This window comes from Panthera uncia, chromosome D1 (genome assembly GCF_023721935.1).
Source record: "Panthera uncia isolate 11264 chromosome D1, Puncia_PCG_1.0, whole genome shotgun sequence".
NCBI lineage: Eukaryota > Metazoa > Chordata > Mammalia > Carnivora > Felidae > Panthera > Panthera uncia.
Genome location: NC_064808.1, coordinates 68733128 through 68751525, shown reverse-complemented (window position 1 = coordinate 68751525; position 18398 = coordinate 68733128). Strand labels below are relative to the sequence as shown.

Sequence of the window (18398 nt, the reverse complement as noted above, 5' to 3'; positions counted from 1 at the left end):
CTCTGAGCTGTCAGCACAGAGTCCGACATGGTGCTCTGACTCACGAACCACGAGCTCATGACCTGAGCCAAAGTCAGACGCTTAACCAACTGAGCCACCCAGGCGCCCATACATTATTTTTTCTACTTGAACTTGTATTTCCATTGTATTTAACCTATAGAATTTATCAAAATTCAATATGTTTTTACATTTGAACTAATTGTATTTTTGTTACTTAAGTAAACATACTTCTGTAATAAGAATGTACATAAATTGAAGTTTTAATTTTTAAAATTTCCTTTGTTGCTCTCCTAGATTGATTTACTATTACAATTACTAGTATATAGTTAATCAATTCACAATTTAAAAAAATACATTTTTATAAATATAAAAAGGATATTTGTGAATGAATGAGACAGCTTATCAGATGAAGAGTTTTAAAAATGCTTCAGTTCATGAACTCCTAGATAAATACAATTTATTGAAAGAATCACTGATGTATCATGGCTCCTGGCTCCATCTTCAGAGATTTTGTTTTAGGAATTGTAATGGCTCCTGGAGCCTCAGGAACAAAATTTTAAAAAAATATATGGTTGACTCCTGACAAGCATCCTTTTATTAATTTTCTTGGTATAGTGATGAAAACCTTGCAATTTTGTTATTGTTGCTATTGTTTTTCCTCAAACCAAACTCTATTACAGGAAAGGATCATTTATAAGAAATTAGATTGGGATTCTTGATTTCTTTGGTTCCTTCTTAAGAATTCTCATCAGTTAAACTTTTCATGATTTAGATTGATTTTGTATGTTTATTTGCTTGGTTGTTCATTTCCTTCAAACAGCAAAGCTGGTTTAAGAAGAACAAGTGTATACCATCTGCTGTTGACATTTTGTACAACACTTTCACTTTCTGTATTTGCTCTGGCCAAACACCTAAAAACGCATTATTTTTAAAGAATTTTTACATGGCATATTTAGGAAAAGAATGGATGAACATCTTAAGGTTCATTAACTAGAAAAAAGGTGATACTTAAAGAGAAGTCCTCATTTGAGATATAAAATTTTGGTTAACCTCATGTACATGAATTACTGAAAGAATATATAAAGTCACATACATACATACTTATACATGTACATGTATATGTATGCATATATATTTAAAATCTATATACTGAAAATATGAACCTTAAATTTTAATGCAAATTGAATGAATCTATTACATAGAATTCTTTAATGTAGTCTTTTTCAGATACACTCATATATTGTTCATGGATGATTTCCATGTAATTCTACCTCCCAGTATTCTACAGTATGGATATATAGGTTACCTCCAGTTCTCTACCATTACTAACAGTGCTATAGTAATTATCTTTGCACATACTTTCTCAGGCTCTTTGGGAGTTGCAGTTCAAGGTTAGAATCCTTGAAATGGAATTGCTGGCTCAAAGAGTATACACATTTAAATACTGTCCTATCAAAACCAAAAGGCTGAATCAGTTTATGCTCAATTTACTTTGCACACATGTATGAGGTGGTTCCTTCCTTGTGTGGCTTTTTTAAATTCAGGAAATGAATTATGTAATGGTATTACATGATCAAGGAAAGTGAAGGAGCTTTTGAAGTCACCCTATTTTCATCATTATTTGACAAAAGGAGGAACTAGGGCCCAAAAGGTAATGATTTATCTCAAGCCATGGTTAATGAGTCAGAATTTATACATGAACCCTATCTTCTGACTGTAAAGTTCAATGTGCTTCATTTACAGCAAAACATTGTCCCAAATAGAAAGAATAGCAATTTTATTTTACCATGTCCCTCTTAGGGACAGTGAGATGTTGCAAGTGAGATGTGTCCATTATGTGTATTACAGCAGAATATTAACTATAATACACTAAAAGTCAACAACTAATTTTTCAAAAGTATAAAAAGATTCTAGATATTACTTCGTAAGCCATTCAGTATTAAAAGCATGTCAGGAAATTTTTTGTTATGCCTAACCAAAGTCCAGTTTCCTCTTACTTATAATAAAAATGCGTATCATATCATAAATTAGTCAAATTTATGCATTATACGAAAGGAGAAATAAAGGATTAACTTTATGTGGCTTTTGGAGTAGAGAACTAATACTCTGGGATGGAGTAAAATGTTTGAGACCGTATCTGTATATCTTCCTCCTGGTGTTTTAAAAAATACAAATCTCTGTATCCATTCTAGCAATTTTGGGTAGTCTTTCAGGTTTTCTACATAGAGTATCATGTCGTCTGCAAATGGGAAAGTTTGACTTCTTCTTTGTTCATTTGGATGCCTTTTATTTATATTTGTTGTCTGATTGCTGAGGCTAGGATCTCTAGTCCCAGTAGTATACTGAATAGCAATGGTGAGAGTGAACATCCCTGTCTTGTTCCTAACCTTAGAGGAAAAGCTCTCAGCTTTTCCCCATTGAGGATGATACTAGCTGTGGGTCTTTTGTATATTTATGATGTTGAGGTGTGTTCCCTTTATCCCTACTTTGTTGAGGGTTTTTATCAAGAAGAGATGCTGTATTTTTTAAATATACCTGGGTCTGATCTCTCACATTCGATCTTATGTCCCTGGGTCAAGTCACTCAAACCTTCTGAATCTATATTCACAAGGAGTGAATAAACTGTCATTATTATGAGATCCCACACTTGCAAATCTGCACGGAAAAACAAAGATTGGTATAATATGCACAAATATACAATATGTACAAATATGTTGAACATTAATTATGGAACTAGTTCCCATCATCTGGCCCCAAACAACATTCTCTGCTTAACATCTATTTCTACCCATCTCAGCAAAGTTTTTGTAGATAAATCTCCAGATGGTTGTTGGACTGCAGAAACCAAATACAAATTTAGTGCAAATGGATTGCAGAGATTAAGTGTAGATCTTGAAAAAGTTACAGGATCTCATTGTTAGTGAAACTCACACTGGGGAACTCCTCAAATTACACAAAGATCTACTAGAGTTAACCTAGTTAACAACTGAAATACAAAAATGTAAAAAATATGATATATGGGTGCCTTAAAAATGATGATTTTAGGGGCACTGGGATGGCTTAGAGGGTTAAGCATCCAACTCTTGAGTTCAGCTCAGATCATGATCTCACAGTTGTGAGATAGAGCCCTGCATGGGGTTCTGCACTAGGCATGGAGCCTGCTTGGGATTCCCTCTCTCTCTCTCTCTCTCTCTCTCTCTCTCTCACTCTCTGCCTCTCTCTCTCTCCTTCTCTCCCCCTCCCTCCCAACCCCCCCCACTCATGCTGTCTCCCTCTCAAAAAAAAAATAATTTAAGAGAAGCCATCAGGAAATCTGTAAAAATTGAAAAATGAACTTTATAATTGCCCTGTGAAGAAAGTAATGTTATCTTACTGTAACGCAGCATGACAGAGAATGTACACAAACAAACAATGACTCACTGCCTACTCATTTTCATGAAAGCCACACTAGGTTTTTTGTTTGTTTTTGTTTTTTGGTAGTGTAAATTGAATTGTTCAATTTTATTCAATCTAAGTAACCTAGTGTGTTACTAGGTTTCAGATCTAGTGTGTCTAGATCTGGTTTTAATAATAATCTAAATTTTATTATGTATAAGGCAATTTATTTTCATGTTTCTTTTTAATTTTCTTCTCACTTCGGGTTTACTTAGGTTTTCTTTTGCTAGTTTCTTAAAGTAGAACCTTATATCATTGATTTCAGACCCTTTTTATTTTCTAATAAAAGTGTTCAATACTATAAATTTCCTTCCCTCTCCACACTTCAGCTACATCACACAAATGTGGATATGTTTTGTTTGTGTTTTTATACACTTCAAAATATTTTTAAGTTTTCTATGTGATTTCTTCTTTGACCCATTGGTTATTTTAGAAGTATGTTGTTTAATTTCCAAACATGTGGGGATTTTACATATATCTTTTTGGTTTTGATTCCTAGTTCAATTGGGTTCTGTTGAGAAAATATACTCTTTGTGATTTCTATCCTTTAAAATGTATTGAGACGTGTTTTATTGCCCAAAATATGGTCTGTGTTGATGAACATTCCGCATGCACTTGAAAAGAATTTATATTCCATTGTCTGGGGATAGAGCTCACTGTAAATATTAGTTACAATTGGTTGTTAATGGTATTTAGGTCTTCAGTATGCTTACTGGTTTTCTATTTTTTCTATCAATTATAGAGAGGAGTGTTGAAATCATCAACTGTAACTCTAACTTTATTTGTCTTTATAGTCCTATTAGTTTTTGTTTCATGTATATCAGACTTTTTTAGTTGGAGGTTTTAATTGTAGTGTTTAAACTATTTCATTACATATTATTATTATTATTATTATTATTTGTATAATATATGTATTCATTACAAAATATATTACACTTTATTATTTCATGGAATAAAAAATATTGTTTGATTTTTTCCAGCTTTCGAGATATTATTAACATATAATATTATATAAATTGAATATGTACCATGTAATATTTGATATATATAATGATTTGATATATGTATATATATTGCAAAATGACTACCATAAGAAGGTTAGTTAGTCAACACAGCCAGCCATCGCCTCATGTAATTACAATTTGTGTGTGTGTGTGTAAAGAAAACTTTAACAATCTACTCTCTTAGCACCTTTCAAATATACAACACCGTATTGTTAACTATAGTCACCATGCTGTACATTACATTCCCAGAACTTATTCTTACAATTGGAAGTTTATAATTCTCTGTCAGCCTTCACCCATTCCCTTCCTCTTTTGCCTGGCCCTGACAACCACCAATATGTTCTCTGTTTCTACACAGTATTTGTCTTTCTTTGTCTGATTTATATCACTTAGTACAATACCCTCCAGTTGCAATCATGTTGTTGCAAATGGCAGGATTTCGTTCTTTTTTATGGCTGAATAATATTGTTCTGTGTGTATGTGTGTATGTAAGTGTGATATTAATAGTTAATATATAAATTATATGTATATCACATGATTTCTTTATTCATTTATCCATTGATGAACACTGAGGTTGTTTCCATGTCTTGACTATTTTAATAAAGCTGCAATGAACATGGAGGGGCAGGTATCTTTCTGAGATAATAATTTTATTTCCTTCAGATGTATACATAGAAGACGAATTGCTGGATCATATAGTACTTCTATTTACAATTTTTTTTTTTTTACATTTTGTTTTTATTTTTGAGAGACAGAGAGAGACAGAGTACAAGCAGGGGAGGGGCAGAGAGAAAGGGAGACACAGAACCCGAAGCAGGCCCCAGGCTCTGAGCTGTCAGCACAGAGCCCAATGCAGGGCTCGAACTCATGAACCGGGAGATCATGACCTGAGCCAAAGTCAGACACTTAACCAACTGAGCCACCCAGGCGCCCTAGTCTATTTAAAACTTTTTGAGAAACCTCCATACTGTTATCCATAGTGGCTGTACCAATTTACATTCCCAACAGTAGTGTACAAGAGTTTCCCTTTCTCCATATCCTTGCCAACATTTGTCTCTTTATCTTTTTTGATGATAGCCTTTCTAACAAGTGTGAGGTGATATCCTAGTGTGGTTTTGATTTGCATTTCCTTGATAATTAGTGATGCTGAGCACTTTGTCATGTGCCGTTTGGCTATTTGAACATCTTTTTCAGAAAACGTCTATTCAGGTTCTTTGCCTATTTTTACTTCAATTATTATTCTATTATTTCTTTTTTTTGCTATTGTGTTGTATGTATTTCTTACATATTTTGGATATTAACCCTTTATTCGATATGTATTTTTACAAATATTTTCTCCCATCCCATATGCTATCTTTTCATTTTGTTGAGCATTTCTTGTGTTGTGTAGAAGCTTTTTAATTCGGTGTAATACCACATATTTATTTTTGCATTTATTGCTTGTACTGCTGGTGTCCTATCCATGAAATCAATGCCAAGACTATTATCAAGGAGCTTTTCCCCTGTTTTCTTCTAGGAATTTGATGATTTCAGATCTTACCTCTAAGTCTTTAATTCTCTCCGACTTAATTTTTGTGAGTGGTGTAAGATAGGGGTCTGGTTTCATTCTTTTGCATGTAAATATCTAGCAGTTTACTGTTGTTTTCTATTTATCGCATTTGTTCTTTTTCTTTCTTCATCTACTTTCTTTTGGATTGAGTACATTTATGATTCCATTTGTTACTCCTATATTGGCATATTAGCCATACTTCTCTGTTTGCTTTTAGTGTTTTATTTGAGGTATTGGTTCCCAAACTTCATTCCTTGGACCAACATCTCCTGGAACTTGTTAAATTCTTGAACCCTTTCCAAAGTCTCCTGTATCAGAAGCTCTAGGGGTGGTCCATGGACCAGGTGGTTTGTGGTCTGGGAAGTCCCTCAGGTACTTTTGATGAGGCTGAAATCAGAGAAACATTCTAGGTTTAGAGTGTATATCATTAGCTTCACAGTGCACCCTGAATAATATTATACTGCTTTATGTACTACCATTCCCCCTGCATCTTTTTGGCTGTTGTTTCTTTCTTTCTTTCTTTCTTTCTTTCTTTCTTTCTTTCTTTCTTTTTTCTTTCTTTTTCTTTCTTTTCTTTCTTTGGAGAAAGAGAGAGAGCATGAGCAGGGAGGGGTGAGGAGAGAGACAGAGGGAGAAAAAGAATCTTTTTTTTATTTTATTTAATTAATTTTTAAAAAATATTTATTTTTGAGAGCGAGAGAGCATGAGTTAGGGGAGGGGCAGAGAGAGAAGGGGACAGAGGATCTGAAGTGGGCTCTGCACTGACAGCCCAATGCAGGGCTCAAACTCATAAACCGTGAGATCATGACCTGAGCCAAAGTTGGACGCTTAACAACTGAGTCACCCAGGTGCCCTGAGAGAGAAAGAATTTTTTTTTTTTTATTTTTTTTTATTTTTTTATTTTTTTTAAATTTTTTTTTTTCAACGTTTTTTATTTATTTTTGGGACAGAGAGAGACAGAGCATGAACGGGGGAGGGGCAGAGAGAGAGGGAGACACAGAATCGGAAACAGGCTCCAGGCTCCGAGCCATCAGCCCAGAGCCTGACGCGGGGCTCGAACTCACAGACCGCGAGATCGTGACCTGGCTGAAGTCGGACGCTTAACCGACTGCGCCACCCAGGCGCCCCGAGAGAAAGAATTTTAAGCAGGCTCCACTCTCAGTGCAGAGTCTAATGCACTGAGATCTAAGGACCCTGAGATCATGACCTGAGCCAAAATCAAGAGTCAGATGCTCAACCAACTGAGCTACCCAGGCGCCCCACTTTGGTTATTGTTCTTATTCATCTTTCTTCTTCATATACTGTAAACTCCATAATGCATAGTTATTACTTTTGTTTTAACTATCAATTATATTTTAAAGAGATTAAAAATTAAGTAAAATACACATTGTGTTTATTCACCAATTTGCCATCTTGGTGCACTTCATTCCTCTAGGTAGATTCAAATTTCCCTCTGATATCACTCTCCGTCCTGAAGAATTTCCTTTAATATACTTTATAGTGCTGGTTTGCTGGTGCTGATTTCTCTCACCTTTTGTTTAAGAAGTTCGTATTCCTTCCTCAGTTTTGAAAATTATTTTTGTTTAGAATTTGATATAGTACAGTTGACATTTTCTCTTGTCTTTCAGCACTTTGAAGAGGTCACTTCATTGCCTTCTGACATGCATAGTTTTTGACAAGAACTCCATCTTTCATCTGCTGTTTATTATTTGTAAAGTGTCCTTTTACCCCTCTGGCTGTTTTTGTTTTTCTCTTTGAAAACTGTCATTTTCGGTTTTACTTTACATTGACTTACCGTGGTTTTCTTTGTGTATGTTCTCTTTGGGGTTCATTAGATCCTTGGATCTATGTATTTGTTTTCTTCAAATTTGGACAAAGGGCAACTATTTCTTAAGTGTTTTTTTTCTCTTTCCCTCTGCCTTGTCTCATGTCGGGGCTATAATTCTATCCATGTTAGACTAGTTGATTTTGTACCACAGGTCACTGAGCCTCTATTCATTTTTTTTTTTTCTCCCAATTTTTGTTCTTGGTGTGGTCCATTGGGATAGATTGTAGTGCTAGGTCTTTAAGTTTAATTATCTTTTCTTCTGCAGTGCCTATTTTTCTGTTAACCCATCAGTATATTTATCATTTTAAATATTGCATTTAATCACTAGAATTTCCATTTAGGCCTTTAAAAAATCTTCTGTTTCTCTTCCCATCATGTTGATGTTTACCTTTGAATATAATGAAGGGTGTTTCTCATCACTGTTTCAATGATGTCTGATAGATAATTGCATCAAATTTGTTGTTCTGGGCCTGTTTGTATTGACTGATCTTTCTCCTGTATTAGTTTGATAGGGCTTGCTTCCATAACAAAATCCCTCAGACTTGAGTGGATTAAACAGAAATTTATTTTCTCAAATTTCTCGAGGTAGGACATCTAAGATCAAGATGGTGGCAGGGTTGATTTCCTCTGAGACCTCCCTCCTCTGCTTACAGGTGACTACCCTCTTATTGTCTCTTCACATGGTCTTTTGCTTTGTGCATGTGTCTCCTCTCATGTCTCTTCATGTGTACACATTTTCTCTTCTTATAAACATTCTTGAAGACTGGAATAGGATACACTCTGACAGCTTTATTTTAACTTAATAACATCTTTAAATGTTTTATCTCCAAATACCGCTATATTCTGAGGTATTGGGGGTTTGGTTTTTCAACATACAAATTTTGAGGGGACATTATTCAGCCCATAACACTCCTAGTTAAGGTTCATAATTTCTTGCTCTATAAAGCTCTTACTAATTTTCTATTGGATACTGTACATTTTTAAGTTTAGATGTTAAATGCCATGGGGTGCCTGGGTACCTCAGTCGGTTAAGCATCCAGCTCTTGATTTCGGCTGAGGTCATGATCTCACAGTCGTGAGATCAAGCCCTGCGTCAGGCTCTGGGCTGACAGCACAGAACCTGCTTGGGATTCTCTCTCTCCCTCTCTCTGTGCCGCTCCCCCTGCCACTGTCTCTCAAAATAAATAAATAAACATTAGATGTTAAATGCCAAATTTTGATCTTTCTTTTCAATACTGTTGGACTTGTTTCAGGCATGCAGTCTTGTGACTTGGATTCAGTCTGATCTTCCTAAGTCTTGCTTTTAAGCTTTGTTAGTATAGATCCAGGGCACCTTCCATCTATGGTAAAGTTTTCCAACATCCACCCTGCCTCTTGCCTCAAGCAAGGTGATAACTTTCTAGAATACTATCCATTGCCCACATATGAAATACAGATCTTTTCATTCTGGTTTGTGGGAATATGAATTATTCACAACCTTGTGTAAACTCGGAATGGTTTTGCCTTACTGCTTTCTGCTACTTCCTTACCCAGATTCATGTAGTTTCCTCTCACACCTGAGCAAATCAGTATTCAGCCAAAGACTTGAGGGTTCACCTCTACAGATCCCCAAAGCTTCCTTCTGTGGATCACTCTTTCTTTCTTTCTTTTTTTTTTAATGTTTATTTTTGAGAAAGAGTGCATGCAAACTGGAGAGGGACAGAGAGAGAGGGAAACAGAGGATATGATGCAGGCTCTGTGCTGTCAGCACAGAGCCCAACATGGAGCTCGAACCCACAAACCATGAGATCATGACCTGAGCCAAAGTTGGGCACTCAAGTGACTGAGTCACCCAGGTGCCCCAATCTCTCTTCCTTTCCACATTCTTCACAGATTCTAGCTGTTTTGTCCTCCATGAATTCCATTCTTTGTCTCTTCAGCTCAGAGCCCCAATCTCAGAATGAATTTCTCTGTTTTGCAGCCTGTAGATTGCCTCCAGGCAATAAGCAGAGACAATTGCTGGACTCATCTTGGTTTCTTGTTTTTTGTTTTTTTTCTCTTTTTCTAGTGAATCGCTGTTCTGTTCTACCTACTGTCAAGTATCTGAAAATATGTTACTTCATATATTGGGTTTTTTCCCCTAGTTTTTCAATGCATGAGGATAAATCTAGTCTCCACTACTCCATCATGGCTGCAAGTGCAAGTTCTATTTTTGTAGTTCTTTGTTTCATTTTTCAAGGTGAAATGTTTTAGTAAAACCATTGTTTAAGTATTTATTATAAAATCTTGATACCCGTTTAAGTGGATTTACCAGGTTTTTTTTTTTTTCCCAGCACCAATTATTCTCAGCCAAGCTAATGAGGACACACTATATTTGCCTAAGATATGATATGAATTGTTAGTATTTTGATATCCCAGGAAGAATTCAATGCAAATAATAAATTTTGGAAGAAGAGCAATGTGAAATACTAGTTATTTCCTAGGATTTATTTAGTCTATTTGTTAGGGATATGTATAATTTATCTACTAAAATTTTATGTTAGCAAATAATAAAATCTGTTTGGCATTTATTACAGTTCTTAGAGTGTATAAATAAAAATGAATTGTATACAGATTAATATGCTTTTGTTTCAACTTGGATATAAATTAGTTACTTAAAATTATCCTTTCAAATTGGTAGTAGCTTTTCTTTGTCTTAATCATCACTGCCCATGCAAATTCATGGGCTCTTTAGAGAAATGCATATAAAGCATCTAGTAAGAGAAGACTGACATGATCCAGTGTGGACGGACATCTATCACTTGCTGTTCTTGATTTTGTTTCTGCATGTAACGGAAAGGCTAAAGGCAGACTTCTCACTTTCTGTCTGATAATAAGCAAATATGTGCTCGTAGTTGCATTCTTTGAACTATCCTGATTTCTATGGGAATAGCATGAAGTAAATAATGTATCTTCATGGTGATCACTTACATTTGGAAATAATTGAGAAATTAATTAACTCAGTATGCAAAGCAGCAATAAATGAATTTTGTTAATACCTTAAACATGTTTGTAGCACATACTTCTTGTTATGTTCTGCCTAATTTTTCATCTGATTTTCCATTTTCTCCTCTGTCTTACCAGGAAAACAGTTGGTGTTTTCTGCTGTGGACCCAGTTCAATTTCTAAGACCCTTCATAAACTGAGTAACCGAAACAATTCATATGGGACAAGATTTGAATACAACAAAGAATCTTTCAGCTGAAAACCTTTGAGATGAACCAGGACTCTGAACAAGGAATGAGTGCAATTTCTAAGACTGAAACTCAGCTGAATCAACCAGCTGTGTCATACCAAAGAGTAGCAAGGTTTTCTTATTTATGATTATTTAAAATGGAAATACAGAGAATGTGGCAAGATGACAGGTCACATTACATGTTTAATCTGGAAACCAAAGAGGCCCTGAAGAATAGTTGATGTGATGATTCACTTTTCAATGCTCAGATTAAAAGAAAACTATTAGATGCACACTGTTGATTTTTATGGCAGATTCAAGAACTCCCTAGTGAGGAGCTGTGCTTGCTCACTGTGACGCTGATAGCCTTGGTCCTCTTTAAATTGTTTTTGGTTGAACAAATGCAACATTGAACAAAATTAAAAATTCATTGAAACTCAGATTACATTTTCTACATGAGTATAAACAAGAGTAGCTTTGATTTTGAAAAGCTTCAGGCAAATATATTAGATGTTTGAAGATATAGCACAGGACTCTATTAATACGGGTACTTTGTATCTAATCTTCCTCACTACTGATGCTAATACCTCTGTTTGATGTCTGTAGACTTTATGCTAAATGAACTTTTATAAATGTTGATATAGTATCTATTTTTCCATTTTTCTTTCTTCTTTTTTCCTGTCTATAAGGAAATCTTCCCTCCTTTGCATGTATTAGAGACAGTGATTTAATAGGCCCTTTCCATCCACAATTTACTTAATCTATTACTGATGCATAGTAATGAGGAAACTATCATTACTCTAAATTATAAAGAAATATATAGACTTTCCTTTTTCAGCATTTTGGCCTCTATTATTTTTATTTACTCCCCCCCCCCCGCCCCAGAATAGATTGTCTTATTTTTAGCCTGTTAAGGTACTTTAATTTGCACTTTGAGACCAAAGAGCATTGTGTCTCTCAGTGGTCACCAAGATAGAAGACATCTCTCTTTTGCCACACATTGGTTTATACTGGAGACAATGAAAGTACAGTGCCATTCCTGAACAAAAGAACATGTACTTTACTTTCTACACAAGAAGAAATACTTCATTAGTATTTAGGTTCAGAATCAAGAATATTATTTGTTGCACCATCTGGTATTCTGAGTCTTGATAGAATCTAATTATTGAATTTCAAGTCACTGTTGGGACTACACTGCATGATCCTATCAATTTAGGCTTGCTGGCCATTTCATTCTTGGCTCAGAGGAAAAGTCCTCTTCCCTACTTTAAGAATTAAGGCATTTTTGCAGTTTAGTGATTTTGTTGTGTAGACATCTATCAATTGCTATTGAATATAGCTGAAATAAGCAGAATGACTTGTCTGTTAAAATATTGCATGGTATAATAGAACATGATAAATGCTGCTGTTACTTTTTGCTCTGATTCACTGATAGCAATCAAGCATGTTAAAACATCTAGCATTGAATGCCCATAAACATATTACTTATAGATATTTCTTCCTTCCCTTGGAATTTTTTCTTCTTCCTTCTGTGGAAGGAAAATCAGAAAAGGATATGGGAAATGTGCAATATTCCTGCAGATTTAGCTCTGAAGGCATATTTGATAACCAATACATCTTGGCAACACCTGCTAAACTAAAAAGAATTTTCATAAACACACATAACAGAAGTAGGAAAAAGAACTGTGAGTTAGTACAGGCTTGATGTGCAATGCTGACTCTTTACTGATCATAGTTTATTTATGTGATTGTATTAATACACCTAACTTCAGTAAAACAGGTAGAAGATTTTTCAAAAAAAGAAACATCTTTCTTGGTAGGTCTACTATTCTAAATGAACATCCTGTCTCTTTTAAATTCTAGCTGATGTTCAAACATGAAGTGTTAAACACAGCTAATCTTTGCTTCTGTAGGTAGTAATAAATTAGGTTTTCATCACACATGTAGAAGAGAGTTTTGTTTTTTGAGGGATTTTTTGCTCTGGGGCTACTTCTTGTCATACAGATCTTTGTCATGCGGTCATTTTGGTGGCAATAAATGTTAAAATTGAAATGGAATCTTTGAGATGTCTATAACCTCACCCTTTGCAACAAGCAGACAGTTTTTTCGCAAGATGATGCAAGTTGAAGAAACAGTCTATTTGCATGCATGTTAGCATGCATGAGCAACCTTAGGGGTTTGAGTTTTTGTTTTTGTTTTTTTTTAAGTTTATTTATTTTATTTTATTTTATTTTTTTGAGAGAGAGAGAGAGAGAGAGAGAGAGAGACAGAGCGTGAGCAGAAGGGGCAGAGAGGGATAAAGAGAATCCCAAGCAGGATATGCACTGTTAGTGTGGAGCCTGATGTGGGACTCAAACCCACAAACCACGAGATCGTGACCTGAGCTGAAACCAAGAGACAGTTAACCGACTGCGCCACCCAGGCCTTCACGAGGGGTTTTGAGTTCTATGGCCTTGGATGTCATTGGCTAGTGGTGTGAATATAACAAGTTGCTCCCACTCTGGGATTAAAATTTTTCATTTAAACTAGATTAGTAGTTATCAATCATACCTGGGTAATATATCTCTTTGGAAACCTGATTAAAAGTAAATATTATGGGGGGAGGGGCGCCTGGATGGCTCAGTTGGTTGAACGACAGACTCTTGGTTTCAGCTCAAGTCATGATCTCATAGGTGGTGAATTCTGGACTCACCTTGGGCTCTGCACTGATTCTCTGTCTTGGGATTCTCTCTCTCTCTGCCCCTCCCCTGCTCGTGCTCTCTCACCTTCTCAAAATAAATAAACTTTTTTAAAAAAGTGAATATTATGACATTAATACACAATATTACATACAGTGTAATTACGAATAACCTCCAACAGCAAGGACCCCAGTTTAAGAACCTCTGAACAAAATAATCCATCACTCTAGGTCTTTCTACCTATGCTTTTCTGTGATATTTTTTGCAAGAAACCATCCATTTTTATAAGATTATATTAGGAAATTAACTCTGTGGACAAAGGAAAGGAAATTCTCTTCATATGCTCTCAAACAGAATCCAAGTTCTCCTGCTTTATGCAAGAGAAGGCTGTGATTTTATATAACAATAATAATGAAAGACTCAGATTCATACAGATACATACATACATTCATACATATATACATACATAAATACATATATACCACACATAAATTCAGGGCTTCCTTTTTTTTCTTTTTCTTTTAAGTCAGGTTAAAAATGAAAAGATTGATAGTTTTCTTTTTTTTTATTTAGCGACTTAAAATGCCAGTTGGAGGATTGTAATGATAGAGTCACTTAAAGCAAAGAAATAAAAACATGACAAAGCATAGGCTGAATTGATTTAGTCTCCATCTCCAAGTTACTTACAACTCCCCAAATCAGTGTTTACTTGGAGCATTCAGAGAGGTAATAGACTTAAATCATAAGGCATTGTTAAAGAGGATGACCAGAAGCAAATGAGCCACAGTCATCAACAGATAATGCTAGTGCTAAAGAGTGTTCATTATATTAAAGAGGAAAAAAATTTACTTAAGGTTAACTCAGCTGAACGTTGTTGTTGTTGTTGTTTTAAAACAATGAGACACATTTTTAAGTGCTACTTACGGTAAACATTTCCTTTTTGTGTGCTATCCAGGACATTTTCATATCCAGCCATGTTATCCAAACATAACTGAAGTTAGGAGTACTCTTATTTTGTGGTCGAGAAAACTGAGGCATAAAGGGAAGTGGTAACTTGCTTGTCATCCACTGAGTGAGAAGTATGGCATAGGGAATACATAGTAACATTGCAGTAACTTATGGTTACAGGTGGCGGCTGCACTTTTTGTGGTAGGGAAAAAAAAGTCATCCATTGAGTTTGTCACAGAGCTGAAACTGGGGTTCAGCTTTCCCCATCTCTGTGTTTTCCCTCCCCATGACATACATACACATCTAGTAAGACGTATCTTACTCCCTGTGAAGCCTATTTAGTGGTAGGTGGAAAATAAGGTGCTATGTGTTAATTCCAGATTCAGGTGCAGAGAATCACTCTTATTCCCTATGTATCTTCCGATTCTAAATGTGGCAGTCCCTTATGTTTTGCAATTAGAACCTATTTCCAGAAGTCAGTTTTGAAGTATGGCAATGGTGCTAAAGGGATTATGTTCTCCAGAACTTTTTTGTGGAGAAATGTGTAATAGTGTAATTTTTAGGAAAAACTAATATTTAACTTTAAATTTGGATTCGTAAACAGAAGTCATAACTTCCCTGCTTTCTAACCTCCCAGGGAAATGTTGATATTGAAACAGATGATTATTGTTCTCTACTCATATGACCATAATGTTGAGGAGAAAAGAATCAGCTTTTTGTTAACTAGTAAGAGAGGAAATAAATGAAATCAAGCATAATGAGCATTTACTTCAACCAGCACAGAACAATGAGAATTCTCTGTCTCCTTCTGTCTAAATCTCCACTCCATTACCCCTGCTTCTTTATTCCACACTGTGGTATTCTCAAAGGACAGAGTTGCAAAAGCTAGCTAGATGAAGTTTTCTAAAGAAAAGAAGCAGAAGACTTCCAATACTTATCAAAGAAGGGTCCATTAAGAGAAAAAGCAAAAAAAGGCCATACCAGTAATTTAAAATTAGTAAAGAGTTAAGCAATGTTGCTTTAGAACAGAGACCAGAATTTTTTTTGAAGTGAATATACAGAATTTTTACTTTCTCCTATACGAAATTTCATATTCCTCTTGGTAATATCTAAAAGTGGATTTCTTATTTTACACTGGCAAATATTACCAGTAATCTTAATGCAGTATTAGGCTACAATGTAAGCTTGGTAAGGGCAAGAAATGCCTCCTAAAAGCAAAACTAGGAGGAAGAAAAAAAGGAGTCAAGGAAAAATTATTTAACACATCAGGACATGATAATGCTTTTCTTTTCATAACTCTATAGATGTTCAAGTGTGTGGCAGAACTGACTATTACTGTGTTTTGGGAAGATGTAATGTTTGGTCATTTCACATTTTGATTGCCACTAGAATTTTAGCAGAAACTTTACCTTTGATCAGAATTACATCTGGCTTCTATAAGAATTAGAGCTTTGACAAGCTGCTGGTTGACCTAGAGACAACCCCATTTAGATGAGAGCCAGCCCTGTGTAAATGCTCTAATATATGTAGCAATAAAGAAGGGGAGTCTGCCATGGATTTTGCCAGCTGCATACACTGCATATTAAAATTCTGTCAGTGCAAGGTCATATTTCTCAGTTCTTATCCTTCTACCCAGAGAATGAAACCTTCTTAACAAATGGGGATCCTGAGATACAGAAATTCCCTCTTGTATCTTAACAGTGTGTCTGTTCACCTATATCGGCACATTCATTTGAAACTAATTATCAATTAGGATGACTATAATCCATTTTAGTGGTGAGAAATCTCCACAATAAAATGGGGGCCTTGCTTGTCTGCTAAAAAATATATGGTAGAAAAACATTGGCTAGGGAGAAGTACTTCAATCTTCTAGGTTTTCCTCTCCACTGATTCTTAAAGGATTATAAAATTCCTTAGCACACATATGTTGGAATATGACCTGAGTTGTACTTCCGTGCTCTGTGATTAGATGGTTTACTCTTGATTTTGTCCAGTTCAGGAAAATTCTAGCTCTTAAGTCAGCTTAGCATCTTTCATCACACGGTTGGGTGCCCACCAGGTGCAATTATATCCTTATTTAAAGATGGCCGTTATTTGCTTACCAAATGGCATTAACAGGGAAATTTTTTTCTCGTCTCATTAAAATGTGATTCAGATTCAAAGTTGGGAAAAGTAGAAATTACTTTGAAAAGTGGGAGTGATTGACTGAAGTTCTGTTTACCCGGAGAATGGCAGTGTCATCATTTTATCCAGCCACCTCCAGTGTATAGAGTAAACAGAACCCTAGGTTAGAAATCAGAGAATTTGCAGCCTTTATCCCTGAAGAGTATTCAGTTATGTACCTAAAAATGTGTGTAATTTCTACCTCTACCTAAAACCCTTGTACTGGGATGTAGTGGGGCAAGCATATGGGGGAGAAGAGGAAAAGAATGGTCAGGAAAGAGAAATGTCCTAGGTAAATGTTCCTTAGTGGGTTTTTTTTGATAATATAGTAAAAATAAAATGCCACTCTGAGAAAGTAAAAACCCAGGCTTTTATGAGTCACAGTCCACTGTAACTGAAAGGGTCAGCATTTAATTATGTTTTCTGGGCAAGTAGAAAACATAAACACCACTCTCTATCTTTGTTTTCTGGAGATTCCCCTACACAAAGTTGTTGTATCCAATATAGCTGCCTTCTGGATTCCTCTTAAGATTTTGGTCAGGCCCAATATGGCTAGAGATAGCTGTATTGATATGACAATCAAGCTAGGAATTGCTGGAGGGTGATATACATTATCCTACTTACTTAAGGTTTGGTGTAGGAAAAAGCAGGTGTATATGAGACATCTTACTGAATTAAAACCAAGGCCTCTATCTTAGAACTTTAAGTAATTCTATAGTAGGGGGAAAAAAGCACTACACAGTAGCTACTTTTTTCCTAGATGGAATAAAATTAATTTATCTTTTTTTAACTCTCACCAAAGATACTTCACACTGTATCTTCATCAAAACTTTGTTATATCGTAGATATTTGTATTTAAATTGTGTGTGTGTGTGTGTGTGTGTGTGTGAGAGAGAGAGAGAGAGAGAGAGTAAATTGCCTGAATGAAAATGACATTCTGCAGTAGTGTAGAATGACACTTTCCAACTTTCATAACTAAGCATCTGATGGTGGCAGGTATGCAAAGGGAGGAAGCATATTTCTCCCATCAAAATGTGCTATGCTCAGCAATCCAGGTGTGGCATTTGATTCTTGTCTGGCTAAACTGAGGTGTGTGTTTATACACTGCTAGAGAGGAAGCACTAACCCAGATTCAAAACTTGGAAAGAATTAGAAAAATATATACAGTTATTTTTTAAAAATAATTTTATTATTGTAAAGACATGGTATGTTTTAGAAAATATTGTTTCAGAAAATGGCATAGTGCTTAAAAGCTAAGCAAATAAAAGTTGGACAAATATACTTAAAGTCCCTCTCATTAAAAACTAATTGTGTACCGTTGGCGCTAATAATCAAGAATTTTTCCAGGGTTTTTAGAACAAGTTAGTGTTATTTTCATCCTAATGAAGGACCCAATTATCACACTAATCTTACTTATGAAGATACTAAACAAGTAGTGTTTAAGACATGTTACTTTGAAACCTTGAAAGTATTCTAATCTCAAGTTTCTCAACACTCTTGTAACTTTCATTTCATCAGATGTATAATTGGGAGTTATAGATTTCTAATCTCTAAGTTTAATATCCTGGGTTTGGGATATTGGCTTTAGACTTTCCAAGGC

The 18398-nt window shown here is 35.3% G+C and overlaps 1 protein-coding gene across 1 annotated transcript in view; it reads left to right on the top strand.

The window, feature by feature from the left end:
- Nucleotides 1-13061, top strand: part of NOX4 (NADPH oxidase 4) — a 167445-nt gene extending 154384 nt beyond the window's left edge. Inside the window, exon 18 of the mRNA XM_049653262.1 lies at nucleotides 10919-13061. Within this exon, the coding sequence (XP_049509219.1) occupies nucleotides 10919-11039 (121 nt within the window). The 3' untranslated portion in view covers nucleotides 11040-13061. The remainder of the gene's footprint in view (nucleotides 1-10918) is intronic.
- The last annotated feature ends 5337 nt before the right edge of the window (nucleotides 13062-18398 follow it).